This window comes from Monodelphis domestica, chromosome 6 (assembly GCF_027887165.1).
Source record: "Monodelphis domestica isolate mMonDom1 chromosome 6, mMonDom1.pri, whole genome shotgun sequence".
NCBI lineage: Eukaryota > Metazoa > Chordata > Mammalia > Didelphimorphia > Didelphidae > Monodelphis > Monodelphis domestica.
The window spans coordinates 173,503,496-173,521,543 of NC_077232.1; the positions used below are offsets into that span (position 1 = coordinate 173,503,496).

Below are 18,048 nucleotides of genomic sequence, written 5' to 3' on the forward strand. Positions count from 1 at the left end.
GTAACTACTGGTAATGAGGAGACATTGTTGGAAGGAGGATTTAAGCTCAATGTAAAGAAAAACTTCCTAATAATAAAGCATGTCTGAAAGTGGAATAGACTGCCTGAGGAAAAAAGCAGATTCCCTTCTCACCGCTGGTCTTAAAGCTGAGATGTACAATGCTGCATACAGTATATTATAGGGAATGTTCTTGTTCAGGGAAAGAGTAGATAAGATGGCCTCTGCAGCTCTAGGATTCTGCAATCATTACTGCATGTCTATAACAAGTATCCACTGTCTGACACACTAGAGCTACTTTGAAACCCAAACCAGACAGAACTATAAGCTTCAAGGAGAAATCTTGCCTATTCTTGCTCTCAAAAAAAAATGCTCTGGGGGGCAGCTGGGTAGCTCAGTGGATTGAGAGCCAGACCTAGAGACAGGAGGTCCTAGGTTCAAATCTGACTTCATATACTTCCCAGCTGTGTGACCCTGGGCAAGTCACTTGACCTTCATTGCCTAGATTTGAAGGAGACATTTTGAGCCTTTGTCAAAACTTTACTTCAGAGCTCCTGGTGCCCTGGATCTGAACCGTGGCCAGGGGGCCAAACCCTGCGTCAGTCAACCTGACTATTCCTCAGGGGGCTCAGGCTGCCAAAGCCTGAGTTCCCCCAAACTCGAGGAGGGAGGAAAGGGGGTAGTTAGAGAAAGGGATCCCCTTTCCCCATTTTCCTTTCCCATTCTTTTCTATGCCAGCCATTTTTCTTTGTATTGCCTTTATTGAATTAGTTTACATTAAAGTGGTTATCCTTTCCCAAATTTGAATCAAGTGTGTGTGGAACAGCTTAAAGGGGGAAGGACATCTTCCTGAGAAGAAACATTTTAGGCTCTAGTAGTGGAGGGGGACAAGAGCCAATCTGTGAGAGCAGCCATAGCTGGGGAGGGAAGGCGGAAGGGGGAAATTCTTCAAACCCCTTCTCCTCTCTCTGAGCCAACCTTAAACAACAGCTGTCCCTCCTAGATCCTGTTTCTTTTACCACCCACAAACCTTCTCCGTTACACTAGCCCTTACCACTCTTCTGCCTTGGAACCAATACACAGTACTGATTCCAATATGGAAGGTAAGGATTTAAAAAAAATGCTCGTAAGGAAGGAACCAACATTGTAGTATTTTTATAATACTTCCTCTATGATATTCATAATAACAGAAACACAGCTACAAAGCTCAAAAGACCTTTTAATTTGTGAAAGCTCTTTTCAGGTTCATTACCTCCAGTGATTCTACCAACACCCTTTTGACGTAAGTATTTGTATACTCATTTGAAAGGTTAAATAAACTGTCTCAGAGAGCCTGAGTGACTTTCTTAAAGTAGCACAGCTAATTTAGTTCGATTCTTACAAGTAAAATGCAGGTCCTCCCAAACAGAGCCCCAAGATTTCCCCACTAGATCCAGGCTTTTCTTGGGAAGTTCATTTTAAGTATACCAAAATATTAACAAAGCTTGAAGTGTACTACTTGGATGCAGATTCTCAAACAATACTAGTAAATGTTTTACAAAACGAATCACTACCAAGTTAAACACACTGTTGTCCAGATTGTCATACCTCACTCTTTTTTCTGAGTCCCCAAACATTAACTTGAGGTCTAAAAAAGATGGATAATAAAAGGCTGGTGGTGAAATCATCTCCAAGACTCCAGAATTCACTTTTTGGGGAAATCTGCAAACAAAAACAAATAGTAGATTGACATGGATTACTGTATTGCCCAAAACAAGAACAAAAACAATACGTGCCTCCTCCCTCAACATACATAATTTCCCTATGAAATTAGTCAGATTTCACTTCAAGCTATCAAAAGAATATAAAAGATAGCTACTAAGTAGGATAACTATCAACAGTATAAAATGAATTCAGGGAGTTTTATTAAGAAAGTATTTAGTGGTAGATTCCTTGGGATACTTACAAAACATCCCTGAAAATGGTTATATGCTATTTTCATCCAGTTCCTTTTAAGTCAAAATTAACACAAGGTATTTAATCTGGTAGACAGGGTATGGATAATGAGCAAGATGAACTACAGAGACAAATGTGATCTCACAATCTCTGAGACTTCATGGAATTCCTTTACTATAATATCTTATTCACAAGAAACAAAGATGGGAGAGGAAGCAGAGGGGTTGGGGTTGGGGGAAAGATTCTACACTAAAATATACTCATCAGAAAATCCAGGAACCATCAAGGGAAAGCCATTGGGCAAAGATCAATGCAAGAAAGAAAAGTGAAATTGTCATCAGAATGAGATAGAGACTACCCAGGCAGAAGGAGAGGACAGATGCATTTGGGAAATCCCACATAAGCTTGGCACTAAGTTGTGATTCAGATATGATGAGAGACTTTAAATATCTGGACATTTGCTGGAACAGTTAATTTCTTGACTTGCTTTTAATGATAATCTTTCTGATGATTAATGCTTGACAAAAGTGAAATGAACTATTTCATAAAGCACTAAGCTCCCCCTCACTGAAGGTCTTGAAGAAAAAGGTTAGGTGACCACTTTTTGGGCATGCTAATAAGGGTTCTTTTTCTTGTTGTAGGTTGGACTATATGGCCTCAAAGGTCTTCTCCATCTGTGATTCTGTAAGAAACTGGATTTCAGCCCCTCCTCCTCCCCTTCCTCTACTTTCTACTTTTTGCTCTGGGAACAGTGATCATACTAATACTACCATTGCCTCAAGTAAGGGGGATATCAAATGACTACTCAATGGCTGCCTTCACCATTCCTGTGGTCTCTCAGTGCCTATGTATATTTGTTAAAAGATTTTGTTTTTAAACTTTTTATAAGATGATAGTGGTAGGGTAGGAATGGGACGTAGGGCAGAAAGAAAAGATTTTTATTAACTGAAAAAAATTAAATAAAAACATATCAGTAAGTCTTAAGTATTGATCTATGTCACCATCTGCTTTTAAGAAACTCCAGTTGCTGTCTATCGTCTCCAGGAAATAATATACAAACTCCTCTGGCATTTAAAGTCCTTCATAATTTGGCTTCAGTTTCCCTTTCAAAGTTGATTTCACATTATTCTCTCTCATAGGCTCTTCATTCCAGTCAAACTGGCCTCCTGGTTCTTGTTCCTTTAATACAATCTCCCACCTCTATCCCCGTGTATTCCCTTGATCAACTCCACCTCATAAAAACCCTAATGTCCTTCAAGGCACTATTAAACCAGTGTCACCTGGTATAGGAAATCTTTCCTGTTCCTTCCAGTCAATGTCCTTCCTGTCCCCCAAATACTTCACAAATGCTCATCAAACTGAATGAATAGAAAGCAGCAAAAGCGGAGCTTCAGATAAAGAAAGGCCCTCTGAGAAATGGACAAAACCACTCATCTACAAGGGATAACCATCCCTGCTCTTGGACCAGAACACACAGCTCATTATACCCACAGATACCAAATCACTAGCAGAAAAAGATTTGAAAGAGTAAAAAGCTGTAAAAAGGTGAGAAGTAAGGAGGATAAAATGGAAAGGTGATTAATTTCATAATACATACTTACATAAAATACTTACTTATTTTTGATCTTTTGTGCAAGAGTATTAACGTAAGCTTCATCAATCTAATGAACAAGGAAACAAAGAGTTTGCTCGAATTAAACTGGGCCTCATTATTTTGAGCAAGTCCATATTTTCACCAACTGCAAATAGAATTTAGGTAGAGGAGATTGATGTATCTTCTCATTTCTTGGAACTTTACTTCTTGATGCCACAATTTCCTTATTTTCTGTGGATTTACAATCTGCAATTCTAATGGAATGGCCATTCCCTTTATGTAGCCTCTCTTATGGGCCAGTGGAGAATGGCCTGAAAACCAAATTAAGTTTTATTGAGATAGAATTATACAATTAAGAGTTTAAGTCCATTGTTGTGTGAGGGATGAGGTGTTCACCTCAGACCTGGTCTACCCGGGGTGAACTCAGTCACCTTGAGTTCATCCTTATCCATCTTGAAAACTAATAACAGGGGAGGATTTTAGTATCAGGTAGCATAGAGAGGGTTTGGGAATATTTAGCCAGAAGCAGAGAGGGTTAGGAAGCATCAAGATCACAAAGACTCCACAAAGATGCAATGGCCATAGGGGGAAGAGGAAAGTAAAAGACTTTAGATATTAGGGCATTCTCATTCCTAAATCCTCCCTTCCTTATCTTTTTGTTTAACTAAAAACCTGTTTCTGTTACAGAAAGAAGTTTTGAAGACTGGTTTGCTCTCTGGCCCTAGTGCAGTAAGGCCAAATCTGCCTTACTTAGCTAAAGGAGACTGGGTATCCCTTGGTGGATAACAACATCCACACACCTCATTTTACCTGAATTTTTTCAGTTTTTAAAACAAATATTCCAAACTTATGCACCCAACCAAGTACTGCCCTTTCACTGTGATCCCTCTTGAAGACCCTAGTCTTTTCCCAATTTTTGCTGCTGTTTCTAATAGAGTCTATTTAACAACCATAAACAAAATATGGAAGCAAATGAATAAGTGGATGACTAAAAATCATAGTTGTGACTTTATGTTCATTTTGTCTCGTTTTCTGACCAAAATAGAAGACTTTGGCTTGATCACTCAGCTTAGCCAACAAAATTAGTTCTGAATGACATTTAGCTATTTTCAAAATTCAAATCTACCCTCAAAGGATGGAAATTTGCCATAAAGGAAAATGGCATATATCTAATGGTGCAATTTGGTAACCAAAAAGGCTACTGTTGGAGTAAGATACATTTACAAAGATACAGTTCACATGCACTACCCACAACAAGGAAGGTATGTGATGACAGTCCTGTTCAGTAGGTTGTTGGGACTGCTATATCCAGTTCTGTACACCATATCTTTGGAAGGTCATATTAGTATCTATTGAAAGAATTTTCTAATGCCTAATCTGAAGAAGAAGATTTTAGAGGTGTACATTGGAGCAATTGTAAGGGACATCAAATTTGTTTTACTTAGTCTTAGAGAGAAGAGAGAGTAATGCAGGACAAGCACGAAAGGAAGGCAGATTTTAGTTCAACATTAGGCAATGTGGTATACTGGAAAGCACACTAGATTTGGAATCATAAGATCTGGGTTCAAATCCTACCTACACTACATAATGCTTAAGTGACTCTGGGCAAGTTATTTAATTTCCCTACATCCTTGTTTCTTCACCTATAAAATGAAGAAGGCAATAGACTAGTTGAGTGGTAAGGCTACTTCCTGCGCAAAATCACTAATTGTGTGAATCTATGTCAAGAAAAGCTATTGAAAATGTAGTGATTTTCCCATTAATGGAAATCTCCAAACCTTAGGAGAGTTGATGACCAATTACTAGAGGTTTTATACAGAATATTCTTGGCCAGCTATTGGCTGGACTAAATGGTCTTTGAGGTCCCTTTCACCTCTGAATATTCTAGAATTGGAGGAACATTTCAAATGAGCTTAGGATGCTGAAAGAAATACCAAAAGAACCGTCCCAAAGGTGTTCTAAGCATGACAGCATCTTTAAAATATATATGTGGTATCCAAGAGTGATGGCCTAAAGGAGACAACATATATTTAAATAATGTATGGTATGCTAATTTTTTGAAAAAATAAAAAAGATCATCACCAATATCTTCACTTTGTACACCACTTCAGTTAATCATGAGAAAAAGTTGTCTAGCTATGTTGATTTTCCTTGAATAATAATGAATGAACAAATTAACCCTAGTAGAGTCTCCTTTGCCTAGGGCTACTTACAACTTAGGAATTTAGTTCAGGTTTAGCAGACCAGGGAACAGACAGGTTAGAGATTACCACAAGAGACTTCCTGAGGGAGCCATTAAATGATTAATTTCAGTATGGAAACTTCAGTTGCTAGTTTGAATTTAAATGCTAGAATTTAAAGTGGTATAGGTAGGCACATAATTAGGATTCATGTCATCCCTCGCTCAATTTAGAATAAATTATTTTTAAAACTGTAATTTCAATGCACAAAATGATATTCTCAAAGAAAAAGACGAATTAGGTTTAGGAATGAAGAAGGAAAAAAGACAAAATCTATATGAAATATTTAAAGCCATGATGAAATTCTAGTGACTATATTAGCAAATAAACTGCAGCACCAATTAAAGCTGTAAATCCAATAGTTGCTGCTATTGTTGACATTTATAAGGCTTTAAAATCTGGAAAGCACTTTAAATATATATATATATGTATGTGTGTGTGTGTGTGTGTGTGTGTGTGTATATATATAATCCCATTGGAGCTAAACAACAACGCTATAAAGTAGGTATTATCATTCCCATTTTACAGATGAAGAAGTTGAATTTAGAAAAAGTTAAGTGACAGGTTACAGTAATACAGTTATGAAGTCCCTATGGTACCAAATTTAGTATTCTTATTCCTACACCATGACCCTTTCAGAATAATCAAAGCTGATATTTGGATAGTACTTTGTAGCTATGTAAAGGAAGTGATTAAAATCCAGAACTTTTAGCATAAGGTTGAATCCCATAGATCCATTCTTATAGTATAGTGATCTGACCCATAAACCATCAGTCTTCTTATAAGCCATTATTTCTTTTTTTCTTTTTTATTCCTTACCTTCCATCTTGAAGTCAAATACTGTTTAATGGTTCCAAGGCAGAAGAAGGGTAAGGGCTAGGTAATGGAGTTAAGTAATTTGCCCAGGGTCACACAGATAGGAAATGTCTAGGGCCAAATTTGAACAAAGGACCTCCCATCTCTGGGATAGAAAAGAAAGGATGGGTCTATGAAGAATTACAGAATTAAAATGAACAGGATATAATAACTAACTGATAGGATATATGATGGAAGAGTCAAAGATAGTCCCTAGGTCAAGAACACACAAGACCAGGTCATGCCAAGGACAGATAAAAGTCAGGAGAGGAAGTTCAAACATTTATTTAATATAGTCAGTCCCTTTTTCCCATGCTCCAGAAGGGAAGATGCTAGATACTGGATAAATGACATGACACTCCTTATCATGGTTTCCAAGTATGTACAACAGGGAAAAAGAAAACTTGTCTTATTCAGAAAGTGACAAACAATTCAGCAAAAATCTGCCTTGAAATATTGTGATTATAGCATTACTATATTCTGAAAGGGAAAAAAAAGGATGGAAGAGCTGCTGAAAAGCTGGTGCTTCCAACTTGTTGATCTGAATTAAAAATCTCACGTGAGTTCATGATGAAAAAAGAAAATTTATTTTAAAAAGTTTCACGATCTTGGCACTACAGCTGTATATGATACTGTGCTCTATGCAGAAAAATACTATTCTGTATTGCAACATGGTACCCTCTGGCTACCCCTCAATTCTCAGTTACTTTTGAGAGAACTATCATTGTCCAAGAAAAAGTTCTGGCACATCTGTACCATTTCAGCACTAGAGTAAAGACTCAACACTGAAAAATTAGGACACTTAGAAACATGTTTCCTAATCGTTATGATATTATAGATTTTCTATGGGAAGCAGGTGGTAAGGTGAAATAGGAAGTAACTTTGGAGGCTGGATGCTGAGGTTTGAATTCCAGTTCCTACAACCAATAAGACCTTGGATAAGTGCCTTAACCTTCTGAGCTTTACATTTGTCCTTAGCAAAATGAGGGCCAGTTAACCTCTAAAGTTGAGATCAAAATTCAACAGGGAAAGAGAAGAGAAAGACACTCTAGGCACAGAGAAGAGTATGAGCCAAAGGCATAGTGGCATATCCCCTGGGGCATATTTAGCAAAGGTAATAAGGATTTGTGTGCAGGACAAAGATTATTCACATGGAAAGATTATTCTGGTAGAGGTGGAAAGGATGGAGTAGAGGGAGAGAAAGAGTGGAGGCTAGAAGTCCTGTTAGACAGTTATGTCCGGGGGCAGCTAGGAGGCTTGGTGGATTGAGAAACAGGTCTAGAGTAGGGAGGTCTTGGGTTCTAATCTGGCCTTAGGCACTTTCTAGCTGTGTAACCCCGGGAAGTCACTTAACCCCCATTGCCTCACCCTTATCACTCTTCTGCTTTGCAACCAATAGGCAGTATTGATTCTAAGATGGAAGGTAGGGGTTTGAAAAAAGGCAGCTATGGTATTGGTGTAAGGAGGTGGGAATGAAGGTCTGTAAAAGAGTAGAGGCAGGGGGGAAGAGGCAATATTGCAGGAGTTATTGCAGAGGTAGAATCACAGACCTTTGTGACTCATTCAATAAGAGAAGCTGAAGGATAGGAGCACAGCAAGCAAAACTCCAGCTTCAAACAAGGTGCCTCTGACTGACAGTCAGGAAAAGGAAGCAGTTGAAGAGTAAAGGGGAATCAGTCAAACATGATGTCTTTGAAGCTAAAGAGTACCCAGAAAAGAAGCAGGTTAAGTATTCAAAGACTAGAGAAGGGCTGAGTTGGTCCAAAACATCTACTTTTTTCAGCCACACTGAGCCTCTCTGGCAGCAAGCCTTTTTAGTTCTGGATACTTCCCTCTTTTCCTGATTAATATTCTATGTCTTCAACTCTTCTCTCTCTCTCTCTCACTCTTCTATACCTGGGATCCTCAATGTCCCCTGATTATAAACCTCAGAGATCAATCTCTGGCATCTCCCTGCTTGGGATGTCAGAGATAGAAAAATAACAAACGTCCCCTAGTGAGAATTGACCACCTCCCTGTAAGACCCATCACTTTTGTCTGCATCATGAAATAGCCATGGCTGGAGTACTTCGTTGGATCCTTTTTCTGATATGGTTTGAAAGTTTTTCTGACTGCCCAAGTCATAGATTTTCTTCTTTTTTTTTAAAGCCCTTACCTTCCAACTTATAATCAATATTGTGTATTGATTACAAGGCAGAAGAGTGGGGAGGGCTAGGCAATGGGGGTTAAGTGACTTGCCCAGGGTCACACAGCTAGGAAGTGTCTGAGACCAGATTAAAATGTAAGACCTCCTGTCTCTCCGCCTGGCTCTCAATTCACTGAACCCCCCCCCCCCAAGTCATACATTTTCCTTGTTGTCTCTGCCCCTGTTCCCAATCCCTCAGAGTCTCTGGTTAAATTGAACTTTCTTTTATGTGACTTAAAGCAGATTAGAATAAAGGATTACTGTTTTAAGTATTATTTATTGATCCCAATGGGTTCTTTTATGAAATCTCCTTTAAATTCCCAAAACAGTTGTGGTGGAATGGGGCAGAACTCAAGGAAGAGGCAGGCTGAAAAAGCCACTGCATTTAGTGAGTAGATATTGGTCACATATGAAAAAGTGTTTCAATAGTATGTTGGGGATGGAAGCCAAATGGCAAGGAATTAAGAGAGCACGTAGTGAGGCAGAAAAGTATTAAGTACAGGCAACTTATCCCATCATGGTGGTGATGAATTCTTACACCTGGATCTTCTAAAGAAATTTAGGATCCTCTCTCTAATTGTGGGTGTATCTCATGACCCTGTCCTGGCTTCTTTTGTCTTTCCACTCTCTTGCTGACCTCTTCAGCTTCGATGTGTTCAAATACCATACCTTCTGCTGAAAACTCATGAATCAATGCATCATTTAAAATATGTCTCAGTCGATAACTCTCCAAAACACTTCCCTTTTAGTCCAGTTGCCTTCTCATCCTGGTGAAGACTCTGCCTTTATGGCCTCTTCCTCTGAGTGGTGAGCTCCTGGTAAGAACCTGGAACCTCCATTTGATGAAGTAGCCACACCAACCATGCTCACTTTAAACTTGGCTCAGCCTTTGATTTTCCACAATCTATTTCTACCTTGTCTGGGTACATCCTCAACACTGCTATTCAGCTCAGTTTATTACATATTGTCTTCTTCAATTATAATGTATCTTCCTCAAGGGTAATGACTTTCTTTTTGTATTTCCATCACCCAGCACAATGAATGGCACACAGTGTTTAATACATGCTTAATACACACTCCTCCTAAACTACAGTCCAGATCACCAGCTTCTTGGACGTTTTAAACCTTATGTCCAATAGCATGTCAAAACCAGTAAAAACAAACTAAACTCAGTACCCTTTCTCCTCCAAGTCTACCTATCTTCTGAATTTTCCTTTTCTTTGTCACAGACACCATGACACCAAATACAAAACATCCCTCTGGCCAATTTTGCTGCCCTGGAACAATTCTCAGTTCCTCACTATCCTTCATGTTACACATCCAATCAGTTGGCAAATCTTGTCAATTCTATTTCTACAATGTCTGCCACATCCTCCAATTGCATAGCCCCCGTCCTAGATTAAACACTCTCCACTTCTCACCTGGACAAATGCAAAAGCCTTCCTAATTAATGCTCCTACTTCCAGTCTATCCTCTCTCGAATCTACCATACACACAGTTGTCAAAGTGATTTTCTTAAAGCACAGGTTTGATCATTCCAGTCTCCTCTTCAGTAAGAATCAATGGCTCTCTATTATCCCCAAGATCAGATGGAAATTCCTCTGGAACTGAAATCCCTAAGCAACCTGACTCTCACTTCTCTTTCCATGCTTATCATATATTACTCCCCTTCATGTGCCCTACAATTCAGGCAAACTAACCTTCTTGCTATTTCTTATGTACAATGTCTTCTCTCCTTTTCTCATGTATTTTTCAATGGCTGTCCCCCACTCTGGGAATGCATTACTTCCTTGAACTTATTTGTAAGAATCCTGAGATGTCTTAAAAAGTCAGCAGAAACACCATCATCTACATGATATCATTTTGTATGTACTAATAGGTGATCTTACAGTTTCCATAACTGGGCAAAGGCTCTCTGAGGGCAAGAACTTTTTTACTCTTGACTTTTTACCTCCAGTACCTAGAAGAGTACCTAGAACATAAGAAAGCCTTAATAAATTTTTGTTGATCAATTGAATAGCACTAACTCATGCTCCATAAAACAACAGGAGGGATTCAGGGGTGTCAGTAGGTATAAGGAATTTCATTATTGAGCCCAGGCTAGTTGACTCACAAAGGTACATATGAAGAAACCAGAAGATACCTATGATGTCTTTTCAGGGACTATGGAATTCTGGCTTGGAAAAAAATAAAAAGACTTGGGAGCATGAGTAATCCAACTGAAAGAACATAAGATATGGGAGATGAACAGCTGGTTCTGTAATGCCATGGCTTATGACTATCAGAACAATGGGCTCCTGGCAAGAGATGAATCATACCTGAAAAAAAGCAGGTGGCATGTTTGACAAGAGGTTTGTGACTTTATCAAGGGAGTATTAAGCTAAAGTTTTAGGGGCAGAAAGAAAAATGCCTGGATAAAGTTATACAACTAACAACTGAATGGGAATAGAAAGGAATATACCTTTTTTCCTCAGTGATACATGGCACTTTCACAAAAACTGACCAAATAATAGAGCATAAAGACCTCACATCCAAATGTAGAAAAGAAGAAATGTTAAATGCACACTTTTCAGACCATAATGCACTAAAAATTATGCTCAACAAAGGGCAGCAGAAAGACTAAAAAGTAATTGGAAATTAAATAACCTTATCCTAAAGAATGAATGGGTCAAAGAACAAATCATGAAAACAATCAACAATTTCATTGAAGAAAATGACAATGAGACAGAATATCAAAATTTATGGGATGCAACAAATGCAGTACTTAGGTGGGGGATTCATATCTGTAAATGCTTACATCAAGAAAATAGAATAGTATACTTGTCAGATCTTTGGGAAAGGAAAGATTTTTAAGACCAAGCAAGAGTTAGAAAAAATTATAAAATGTAAAATAAATAATTTTGATTACATTAAATTAAAAAGGTTTTGTATAAACAAAACCAATACAACCAAAATTAGAAAAGAAGCAACAAATTGAGAAAAAAAAATCTTCATAACAAAAACCTCTGACAATGGTCTAATTACTCAAATTTATAAAGAACTAAATCAATTGTACAAAGAAACAAGCCATTTGTCAATTGATAAATGGGACATGAACAGGCAATTTTCAGATAAAGAAATCAAAACTATTAATAAACACATGAAAAAGTGTTCTAAATCTCTTATAATCAGAGAAAAGCAAATCAAAACAACTCTGAGATACCACCTCACACCTAGTTGGAGGGATGTGGCAAAATTGGGACATTAATATATTGCTGGTGGAGTTGTGAATTGATTCAACTATTCCAGATGGCAATTTGGAACTATGCCCAAAGGGTGCTGAAAGACTGTCTATCCTTTGATCTAGCCATAGCACTACTCAGTTTGTACCCTAAAGAGATCATAAGGAAAAAGACTTGTACCAAAATATTAATAGCTGTGCTCTCTGTGGTGGCAAACAAATTGGAAAATGAGGGGATGCCCTTCATTTGGGGAATGGCTAAACAAATTGTGGTATCTATTGGTGATGGAATACTATTGTGCTGAAAGGAATAAAGAATTCAAGGAACTCCATGTGAACTGGAACAACCTCTAGGAATTGATGCAGAGTGATGCAGAGTGAAAGGAGCAGAACCAGGAGAACAATATACACAATGACAGATACACTGAATATTATGGACTTCTGTACTAGCAGCAATGCAATGATCGAAGACAATTCTTAGGTACTTATGAGAAAGAATGTTATCTACATTCAGAGGAAGAACTGTGAGAATGGAAACACAGAAGAAAAACAACTGTTCAATCACAAGGATCAATGGGGATAGGATTGGGGATATAGACTTTAAATGATCATCCTAGTGCAAATGTTAATGGAATGGAAGTGGGTCTTGATTAGTGACACATGTAAAACCTAGAGGAATTGTTTGTCAGCTACGGGAAGAGTTTTGGGGGAGGGCAGGGAAAGAACATGAATCTTGTAACCATGGAAAATACTCTAAATTAATTAAAGAAATTAAAAAAAAAGAAATTAGAAAAAAGGGCAGATCAATGAATTGGGCATGAAACTTAAAAAAAAAAACTAGAAAAAGAACAAATTAAAAATCCCCAATTAAACACAAAATTGGAAATCCTGAAAATCAAGGAAGAAATTAATAAAAACTGAAAGTAAGAAAAGCATTAAACTAATAAATAAGACAAGGAATTGTTTTCTGTTTTTGTTTTTTTTATCTGGGCCAAGCATGTATTATCATGAAAAACACATCCACCTTGGTCACTATTATAAGAGCACATTCATAGAAAAGCAAAACCCCAAAATAAAATAATAAATAAACTGATGATAAAGATAGTATGCTTTGATCCCCATCATCTGACTCCAATGGTTCTTTCTCTGGAGGTAAATAGCATTCCCGTTATAAGTCCTTCATAATTGTCCCAGATCATTGCATTTCTGAGAGTAGCCAAGTTTTCTATGATATTACTGTTACTGTGTCCAATGTTATCCTAGTTCTGCTTATTTAGCTCTGTAGCAGTTCCAGCAGATCTTTCCAGTTTTTTTTTCTGAAATTGTCTTGCTTATCATTTCTTATGGCACAATAGTATTCCATCATCAACATGTACCACAATTTGTTCAATCATTCCCCAATTGGTGGATGTCCCCTCAATCTCCAATTCTTTGCCATTACAAAAAGAGTTGCTCTAGTTTTGTACAAACAGGTCTTTCCTCTTTTTTAATGATCTCTTTGGACTACAGAACCAGTAGTGGCATTACTGGATCAGAGGGTATGCTCAACTATGCCCTTTGGGCATAGTTCCAAATTGTCCAAGGAGTTGGCTTTATGAAAAAAAAATTGATAATACATTGGTTAACTTGATTAAAAAAGAAATAAGAAAACCAAATTGCCAGTATCAAAAATGAAAATGGAAAAATCACAACCAATGAAGAAGAAATTAAAGCAGCTTTTTGAAGTTATTTTGCCCAACTATGGCCAATAAATCTAACAATCTAAGTGAAATAGATGAATATTTAGAAAAATATAACTTCCTAGATTAACAAAAGAGGAAATATAATCCTTAAACAACCCCATTACAGAAAAAGAAATTGAACAAACCATCAAAGAACTCCCTAAGAAAAAGACCCCAGGAAATGTGGAGCTATGCCCAGAGGGCTATAAAACAATGCATACTCTTTGATGGATTTGTACAAAAATATTTATAGCAACTCTTTTGGTGGTGGCAAAGAATCGCAAGTTGAAAGGGTAACCATCAATTTGGGAATGGCTGAATAAATTGTGGTACATGACAGTGATGGAATGAATACTATTGTGCTATAAGAAACAATGAGCAGGATGATTTCAGAAAGAGCTAGAAAAATCTACATGAAGTGATGCAGAGTGAAATAAGCAGAACCAGGAGAACATTGTACATAGTAACAACTATGAGAGACTTGGCCATTATCAGCAATACAACGATCCAGGACAATTCTGAGGGACTTTTGACAAAGAATGTTATCCACCTCCAGAGGAAAAAAGCTGAATTGGAATGCAGATCAAAGCAAGTGATTTTCATTTTAATTTATTTGGGTTTTTGTTTTATCTGACTATTCTCTGACAGAAATGATCAATATGTAAATATGTTTTGCATGATAATACATGTATAACCCAGACTGAATTGCTTGCCAGCTCTGGGAGAAGAGAGAAGGAGGAAAGGAAGATAATTTGGAACATATAATTTTGGAAAACTTATGTAGAAATTTGTTACTACCTGTAACTGGTAAAATAAAATATATTTATTAAAAAAGAAGGAAAAAAGGCCCCAGGGTCAAATGGATTAATAAGTGAATTTTACTAAACATTCAAAGAACAATTCCGAGAGTACACAAACTATTTAGAAAAATTGGGGAAGAAGAAATGCTTCCAAACTCTTTTTATGACACAAATGTGGTACCGATTACTAAACTAGGAAGTGCTAAAACAGAGAAAGAAAAGTATAGAACAATCTCCCTACTGAACATTGATGCAAAAAATTTTAATAAAAATACTGACAAGGAGATTACAATATTACATCACAAGAAAATTATACCACAATCAGGTAGGTTTTATACCAGGAATGCAGGCATGGTTCAATATTAGAAATCAGCATAACTGACCATATAAATAATAAAACCAACAGAAACCACATTGTTATTTCAATAGATGCAGAAAAAGCATTTGACAAAAATATAATAACCATTCCCTATAAAAACATTAGCAAATATTGGAGTAAATGGAATCTTCCTCAAAGTGATAAATAGCATATATCTAAAACCATCAGCAAGTATTATCCATAATGGGGTTAAACTAAACCCTTCTCAAAAGATAAGGGGTAAAGCAAGGATGCCCATTATCATCACTACTATTTAATATTATACAAAAAATGTTCAATAAAGCAATAAGAGCAGAAAAAGAAATGGAAGGAATTAGAATAGGCAATAAAGAAGCAGTTATTACTTTTTGCAAATGATATGATGATTTACCTAGACTACCATAGAGAATCAACCAAAAATCTAATTGAAATAACTAACAACTTTGGTAAAGTCACAGGAAACAAAATAAATACACATAAATCATTAGCATTTCTATTTACCACAAACAAAATTCAACAGTAAGAGACATAAAAGGAAATTCCATTAAAAATAACCATAGACTAAATAAAATACCTAGTGGTATACCTACCAAAACAAACTATATGAATACAATTACAAAACATTCTTCACACAAATAAAGGTCAGAATAAGACCTAAACAACTAGAAAAACATTAATTGTTAATGAATAGGCTGAGTCAATATTCTAAAAAAATGACAATCCTACCTAAATTAATTTACCTGTTCAGTGCCATAGCCTTTAAACTACCCAAAAATTTTTCGTAGAAGGAGAAAAAAATTGCAAACTTCATCTGGAATAACAAAAGGTCAAGAATATCAAGGCAATTAATGGGGGGGGGGGGATGAAGGCAGGATGCCTGGTTTTATCAGATATCAAATTATACTGTAAAGGGGTAATCATTTAAACAATCTGGTACTGGCTACGAAATAGAGAGAAGGATCAATGGAATAGATTAGGTAATCAGCACTTAGCAGTTAATGTCTGCAGCAGCTCCATGTTCAATATACCCAAAGATCCTAGCTTTTGAAAAAAGAATTACTATTTGACAAAAATTGCTGAGAAAACTGGAAAGTAATATGGCAGAGATTAGGCAGAGTCCAACATCTCAGACCATATACCAGGATAAAGACAAAATGAATATTTGATCTAAAATCAAAAGGTGAAACCCCCAACAAATTGGAGGAACATGGAAAAGTTTACCTGTCAGACTTATGGATGAGAGAAGTATTTATGTTCAAACAAGACATAGAGCACATTACAAAAATGAAATAGATAATTTTAATTACATTAAACTAAAAAGGGGTTGTACAAATAAAACCAATACAACCAAGATTAGAAGGAAAACAACAAATTTGGACAAAAATTTTATGGCCAAGTGCCTCTGACAAAAGCCTCATTTCTCAAATATTTAGAGAACTGAGACAAATTTATAGGAATACAAAGCAATTCCCAATTGAAAAAATATTTAGAGAACTGAGACAAATTTATAGGAATACAAAGCAATTCTCAATCAAAAAAATGGTCAGTGGATATGAACAGGGAGTTCTCAGATGAAGAAATTAAAACTATCCATTGTCATGTGAAAAAGTGCTCCAAATCATTATTGATTAGAGAAATATAAATTAAAACAACTCTGAGATACCACTGCCTCTCACTTTCCAGATTAGCTAACATGACCAAAAAGGAAAATGACAAATCTTGGAGGAGACGTGGGAAAATTGAGACACTAATACATTGTGGTTGGAACTGAGGACTGATACAAACATTCTGGAGAGCAATGTGGAACTAAACTCAAAGGGTCACAAAACTATGTAGATTTTTTGACTTAACAATACCACTACTGGGTCTGTATCCCAAAGAGATCAGAGATAAGGGAAAGGGATCTACTTGTACCAAAATATTTTAGCAGTCCTTTTTTTATAATGGTAAAGAATTGGAAAATGAGGGATTGTCCAACACTCAGAGAATAAATAAGTTGTGATAAATGGTTGTAATGGAATAGTATTGTGCCATAAGGAATGATGAATAGGATTAGTTCAGAAAAAACCTGGACTTATTTGAACTGAAGCAAAGTGAAGTCAGCAGAACCAGGAGAACAATTTATAAATAATAGAAATAACATACAATGATCAACTGGGAATGACTAAAGAAATATCAGCAAAGCAAGTGTCCAAGATAACCACAAGGGACAGATGATGAGTTTCATAGCCAAAGAAGGAACTGTTGGAATTTAAGTGCAGATCAAAGCATGCCATCTTGCACTAGTTTCTTCATAAGATTTCTATTGTATATGCGTGTGTGTCTTGTATCATGACATAAGCAATATGGAAATATGTATTACATGAAAGTACAGGTATAACCAATATCAGATTATTCACCACCTCAGGGAGTAGAGTGAGGGAGGGAGAAAATATGAAATTTAACATGTCAAATATTGTTTCTACATGTAACTGAAAAAATAAAAAAGGGGGAAAATTATACATTGGTATGCTATAAATAACAAGAGGCTCAATACAGAAATAACAATGATGATGTTAAAAAAAGTCAATAATTCTTCCAAAAAAAAGCAATAGGGAAGATAGCAACTTAGAGAAAGCTAAAGTTCAGATCTCCTGAAACCCTTCCTTACTGATCTCAAACCGAATGCTCCTAGGGCACCAAAATTCAAAACGATCAACAGCATAGACCCCGGGAATCCTCCTCCTGGACCTGGATCAAAAGGTACGCTCCACCCCAAAAGCCAGAACCCGAGATCACTTGGACCTAAGGGGTAGGGTAGGCAGAAGGAAGATCCCAGGTCCCATCCCCCCCAACCCAGAGCTCTGAGTCCGAGGCAGCAGCGGGAACTTAAGAGCCAGCAAAAGGACCCCAGGGCCAGCTATTCTGAAGGCCTCTTCCTGAAAACAACCTGACCCAGTTGAGGGGGCACCCAGACAGCAGGGAAACAGAGAGACAGGGGGAGCTTGTAACCCCCTGGCTGGATCCTTCCATCCAAGTCTCAGGTCCCTGCCTCAGGGCACACTCAATTCAACCCAGGGAAAGCTAATCTTCTTCTCAGGAGTCCTCGCCCAGAGCTCTGGGAAGCCATGGCCCCTCCCCCTCAGAGAGCAGGGTCTTCGGAA

At 37.1% G+C, this 18,048-nt stretch overlaps 1 protein-coding gene across 2 annotated transcripts in view; it reads right to left on the bottom strand.

Moving 5' to 3' along the window:
• The window catches only part of MGAT4D (MGAT4 family member D), a 135,924-nt gene that overhangs the window by 70,745 nt on the left and 47,131 nt on the right, over positions 1-18,048 (bottom strand). For both annotated transcript variants that reach the window (XM_007496299.3, XM_007496298.3), the window contains exons 5-6: positions 3,547-3,593; positions 1,585-1,698 (exon numbers count right to left, since the gene is read on the bottom strand). In XM_007496299.3, the coding sequence (XP_007496361.1) occupies positions 1,585-1,698; positions 3,547-3,593 (161 nt within the window). The remainder of the gene's footprint in view (positions 1-1,584; positions 1,699-3,546; positions 3,594-18,048) is intronic.